The sequence below is a fragment of the Apus apus genome, chromosome 1 (assembly GCF_020740795.1).
Source record: "Apus apus isolate bApuApu2 chromosome 1, bApuApu2.pri.cur, whole genome shotgun sequence".
In the NCBI taxonomy this organism is placed as follows: Eukaryota; Metazoa; Chordata; class Aves; order Apodiformes; family Apodidae; genus Apus; species Apus apus.
Genome location: NC_067282.1, coordinates 173,614,634 through 173,620,102, shown reverse-complemented (window position 1 = coordinate 173,620,102; position 5,469 = coordinate 173,614,634). Strand labels below are relative to the sequence as shown.

The 5,469-nt window shown below is 51.4% G+C and overlaps 1 protein-coding gene across 1 annotated transcript; it reads left to right on the top strand.

The window, feature by feature from the left end:
* Positions 1-302: 302 nt before the first annotated feature.
* LOC127386011 (PHD finger protein 7-like) lies at positions 303-4,440 on the top strand. The gene is made up of 9 exons (XM_051622395.1): positions 303-394; positions 511-602; positions 923-1,014; positions 1,104-1,193; positions 2,864-2,988; positions 3,214-3,483; positions 3,706-3,819; positions 3,971-4,089; positions 4,247-4,440. Exons 1-9 carry the CDS (start codon positions 303-305, stop codon positions 4,438-4,440), a joined length of 1,188 nt encoding a protein of 395 aa, XP_051478355.1.
* Positions 4,441-5,469: the final 1,029 nt, after the last annotated feature.

The following is a 5,469-nucleotide window of genomic DNA, read 5'->3' as shown; positions in this document are numbered from 1 at the left end:
AAAGATCACCTTCCTGCCATGTGGGCAGTGCTCCCCATGCTGAGGCAGGAGCAGAGGTTGCCCCGGGTCAGGGCTGGAGCCCTGCAGCAGCTTTCAGCAAGCAGTGTCACCCTTGACAGCTGCCCTGGGGAGACCTGGCATTTGACTCGGCACTTGCTGCAGGAGCATCCACCCCTGTGTGGATTATGTGGGTGCCAAGGGTTCAGGGCCCCATCTCTTTCCTTCACACCCACCCCTATGAGGTGGTGGCTGTGTCACTATGGGTAGCAGATGGTTGAGGTCCCTGCCCATGCCAGGGGCGCATGGGTGCTGATTTCATAGTGGCCATTGAGACACAGAGAGCCAAGCCACAAACAAAGGGACAGTGGGCTCAGGCCCATGTCAAAGTGATGTGGTGAGGTGAGGAGAGCGCAGGGGAGGGACAGGGGCTGCTGAGGGAGCAGGGGAACTTCACATCTCGGGGTTCTGGGCTGGAGCTACAAGCAAACCCACATGCCACTTCTCCCTCAGGGTCACCAGTGGAGACACTCCAGCACTGCTGCAATGGAGACTCTCCCAGTGTTCACGAGTGACGTGCACCATGTCTGCTAGCATGGAGCAAGGTGAGACCAAAGTGTTCTTCCCACAGCCTAGCAGAGAGGCTGTGGGGGCATTCAGCATGGGGCTGAGAGCAGTGGAGGGGAAGGCCAAAGTGCCCCAAACACCCTGGGGCAGGGCCCGTTCTTTTTGTCAGCAAGCAGGGCCCAGACTGGGCAAGGGGCACCTGCCGGGACCCCTATGTCTGCAATGGTCCCTCTTCTCCAAGGCCTCCAGCCCAATCCCTCAGCCAGCTGGGCAGGGATAGAGGACAATCCCTAGGGTAGTCTTCCCCCAGGCCCACAGAGCCTCTCATTTCTGGTGGCATTTGCTCTCTCCTCTCCAGAATGCATGCTGTGTCACCGGGCAGGGGCTGACCCAGACATCTGTGGGCCCAAACTGCAGAATGGCGGGATCTGTGCACACTCCTTTTGCCTGGTGAGTTACCCTAGGGCTACCTGCAGCTTTCTGACAGGCAATCCCTGACATGCTGTCATCATCAACCTGTTGTTTTTTCTCTTCTGCAGTATTTTGGCAATGGGATTTTTCAGCAATGGCATAACGATGGAGTTTGCCTTGAGGATATTAGATATGCAATCAAACAGGCAGCACAGAAGGTAAGGACCTGACAAGAACAGGGAGATTTGTGCCAGGAGAGGTTTGTGGGAACTTAGCCCAGACCCCAGGAAAGAAATCCCAGCCACAGAATCACATAATCACTCTAGTTGGAAAAGACCTTTAAGACTGTCAAGTCCAAGCGTTAACCTAGCTCTACGGAGTTGAGTGTTATACCATATTTGTAAGCCCTGCAACTACATGTATTTTAAACACCTCCAGGGATGGTCATTCAGCCATCTCCCTGGGCAGCGTATTCCAGCATTTAATATCCCTTTCAGTGAAGAACTATCTTCTAATACCTAATCTAAACCTTCCCTGTAACACCTTGAGGTCATCGTTTCCTATTGCGTGTTACTTGGGAGAAGAGACCATCCCCCACCTCACTGCAGCTTCCTTTCAGGTAGTTGTAGAGAACAATAAGCTCTCCCCTCAGCCTTCTTTTCTCTAGACTGAATGACCTTGGTTCCTTAAACACTTCTCATAAGATTTTATCTCCAGACCCTTCACCAGCTATGTTACTCTTCTCTGTACTCACTCCAGCACCTTGATGTTTTTCTTAAAGTGAGGAGCCCAGAACTGAACACAGTACTTGATGTGCAGCCTCACTAGTGCTGAGTACAGGGGGGGATAGTCTCTTCCCTAGTCCTGCTGGCCACACTATTTCTGATAAATGCCAGGATGGCCTTCTAGGCTACCTGGGCATACGCTAGCTCATATTCAGCCATCTGTCAATCAACACCCATAGATCCTTTTCCTCTTGGCAGCTTTCCAGCCAGTTTCCCAAGCCTGTATCATTGTGTGGGGTTGTTGTGACCCAAGTGCAGGACCTGGCACTTAGCCTTGTTGAACCTCATACACCTGGCCTCAGCCCATTGATCCAACCTGTCCAGGTTCCTCTACAGAGCCTTCCTACCCTCCAGCAGATCAACATTCCCTCCCAACTTAGTATCATCTGCAAACTTACTGAGGGTCCACTCGACTGCATTGTCCAGATCATTGATAAAGATACTAAACAGACCTGGCCCCAACACTGAGCCCTGGGTAACACCAATCTTGATGGGCCTCCAGCTGTATTTAACTCAGTTCACCACAACCCTTGGAGCCCAACCATCCAGCCAGTTTTTTACCCAGCAAAGAGTACACTGGTCTAGGCCATATGTAGCCAGTTTCTCTAGGAAAATGCTGTAAGAAAGAGTGTTGAAAGCTTTACTGAACTCCAGTAAACAACATCCATAATTTTTCCCTCATTCACTAAATGGGTCACCTTGTCATAGAAGGAAATTAGGTTTTAGAAGCAGGAACTGCTTTTCATGAATTCATGCTGACTGGGCCTGATTACCCACTTGTTCTGCACGTGCTGCATTATGGCACTCAGGATGATCTGCTCCATAATCTTCTCCTGGTGAGGACATGAGACCAAAAGACTTCTCTCAGATGTTTATAGAATATTGTCTCATGTTTATAAAATATTGGCTCTCCAACCAGCTCTGGACAGAAGTCTTGTTCCCAGCACCTTCACAGAGGCTCCAGCACAAGAGCCCTCCTCTGTCAGGCAGATCTGCACGGTGTGACCCAGCAATGGCCACATCTTGCGCCCTGTGTGGAGGTGTGGGACTGGCTGTGGAGGCCCTGAGGCTGCTGATAATGGGTGCTGCTGTACTCTTTCCAGCATTGCTTTGTCTGTGGTGAGAGTGGGGCCACCATCACCTGCTGCGAGATGGGCTGTGACCGCAGCTTCCATCTCCCCTGCGCTGAGGAGGGTGAATGTGTGACCCAGTTCTTTGGACTCTACAGGTAAGGGCTGACCCTCACAGGTGAGGCTCATAGTATTCGGTCCCCTTCCCTCCAGCATCAGCCAAAAAAAGAAAGGAACCTGTAGTGATGCTTCCTAGCAGTCAGTCACAGGCAGAGCCAGAGCCCTGGGTCTGGGTCTCTTTCACACCTCCTCTTCCTGCTCCCCATCACCTGGGAAGGACTCAGCACTTCTCATCTCACCCAACCCTTTCCTCTTTCCCCCAGGTCCTTCTGCTGGGAGCACCGGCCAGAGCAGGCAGTGGAGGTGGCTCCAGAGAAGAACACCACATGCCTCATCTGCCTGGACCTGGTGGAAGACAGAAAGTCCTACAGAACCATGGTGTGCCCAGCATGCAAGCATGCCTGGTTCCACAGGGACTGCATCCAGAAACAGGCTATCCATGCTGGCTACTATGGCTTCTGCTGCCTACACTGTCAAAATCAGTATAATTTTTCAATGGAAATGCTCACCATGGGAATTCAAATCCCCAGGAGGTTGGGTTTTTTTCTTCCTATCTCACAAGTCAGGAGGGTACAATTACTGTGCTGTGCCAGGGATTGTCACAGCAGTCCTGGACCTCCCCTGTCCCCTGAGTCTGGGCTTCAGTTTGACTGAGGACTTGGAAACAGGATAGCGGGGGAGGAGCAGGGACGCTCTGTATCTGCCTCATGCTGGAGCAGCAGGGGCTCATCAATTTTCATTTTCTTCACCAAAAGAGGACCATCATGGGAAGATTATGGTGCCTATCAAGAACTATATGAGAGGCACAGGTGCTGTGATGCTAGGGAGTGCCTTTGTCCAGGAGGCAGGGAACAGGTGGAGGAAGAGGGGTAAGTTGCCAAAGCTGCACCCCAGGGCTCTACATGGCAACTCTGTCTCACCAAAGGCTCAAAGCAGAAGGACTGAGAATAGGAGCTCTGCCAGACAATCCCATGCTGCAGTCACTTTGTCCACAGAGCCACCAACCTTTTGCTTCCTCAGGCTTTGGCAACTGCTCCTGTGCTGCTCCTGTGCTGCTGAGGGCACCCACAGAGGCTGCTCCCACCTGAGAAAAAGCTCAACCAGCTGGGAGTGTGATTGCTGTGCTGACCTGGGCACTGGTAAAAGGCAAAGCACCCAAGTGCCCCCTGGGTGGGTGCCCAGGGTGGGCTTGGCAGAGCCTCTCTGCTCCATGAGTGCTGGGGTCCTAGCTCTGGCCTGTCCTACTCTGGGCCTGGGGGGCTGTGACCTTGACCTCCTCCTTATGTCCTCTTACAGCCTCCAGTGTGACCTTGAAGATCAGCGGTGCCATCACCCCAAACCAGGTGACACTGGGGACATCCTACAACTCCGTGGCCCCTGAGACCAGCAGGCCCAGCTGCCCTGGGCCCATGCAGATGCGAGACCACTCCCGTTCACAGCGTCGGGCCCGAAATCACCCCTACAGCCAGGCAAGACAACGCAGACCCTGACGTGTGCTGTCCCAAAGTGCCGGTCCTGATCCCGCTCCACCAGGACAATTAAAGTTGACTGTTAACCTCTGCATTGTATTTGTGACATGAAGATGTCTCTCTAGATAGGACACATAGATATCAAGAGTTTCATAATGATTGTGGTTCTTTTCACACGCAGAAGAGTTTCCTCACTAATGAGCTATAAGGTAGAGCTCTGCTTTTTTTTCCTAAATTATGTTTAATTCAATGCACCTAAGAGATCTTGCTGGTATTGATATATTCTAGCGGAGATGTAGTTTATGGTATCGCAGAAGCATTCAAATGTTGGTTGGAAAGCTACCACTGGATGCCAATATGGCATTTCCCTATATTTTAGAACAATTCTAGTGAAATTAGATAGTATACTGGAGTAACTATGCAAGGCAAAGTAATGTTTTCATAGGTACATCGAGTGCACTCACATGGCAAATGCAGGGCAGCCAGGGCATCAGGCCCCAGCCAGCATGGGTTCAGGAAAGGCAGGTCATGCTTGACCAACCTGATTTCCTCCTATGACTTGGTGACCCACTTGGTGAATGAGGGAAAGGCTGTGGTCATTGTCTATCTGGACTTTAGTAAAGCACAGCAATCCCACAGCATTCTCCAAGAAAAGCTGATGGATCATGGAATAGACAGGTGTACTCTTCACTGTGAAAATCTGGCTGGATGGCCAGGCCCAGAGAGTTGTAGTGAATGGAGTGAAATCCAGCTGGTGGCTGGTCACAGGTGGTGTTCCTCAGAGCTCAGTTTTGGGCCCAGTCTTACTCAGTATCTTTAACAATTATCTAGATGAGGGGATTGAGTTCTTCCTTAGTAAGCTTGCAGATGACACCAAATTCAGGAGGAGTGTTGACCTGCTTGAGGGTAGGAAGGCTCTGTAGAGGGACTTGGACAGGTTAGATCAATGGGTCAAGGCCAACTGTATGAGGTTCAAAAGACCAAGTGCTTGGTCCTCCACTTCAGTCACCACCCCAGGCAACACTACAGGCTTGGAGAAGAGTGGCTGGA

What these genes read in the sequence shown, in the direction of transcription:
- LOC127386011 (XM_051622395.1), top strand. Translation starts at nt 303, where the DNA reads ATGGGTGCTGATTTCATAGTGGCCATTGAGACACAGAGAGCCAAGCCA. An exon ending in GTGCACACTCCTTTTGCCTG is followed by an intron (nt 1,015 to 1,103) that starts GTGAGTTACCCT and finishes TCTCTTCTGCAG; the next exon opens with TATTTTGGCAATGGGATTTT. An exon ending in GGAATTCAAATCCCCAGGAG is followed by an intron (nt 3,484 to 3,705) that starts GTTGGGTTTTTT and finishes CTTCACCAAAAG; the next exon opens with AGGACCATCATGGGAAGATT.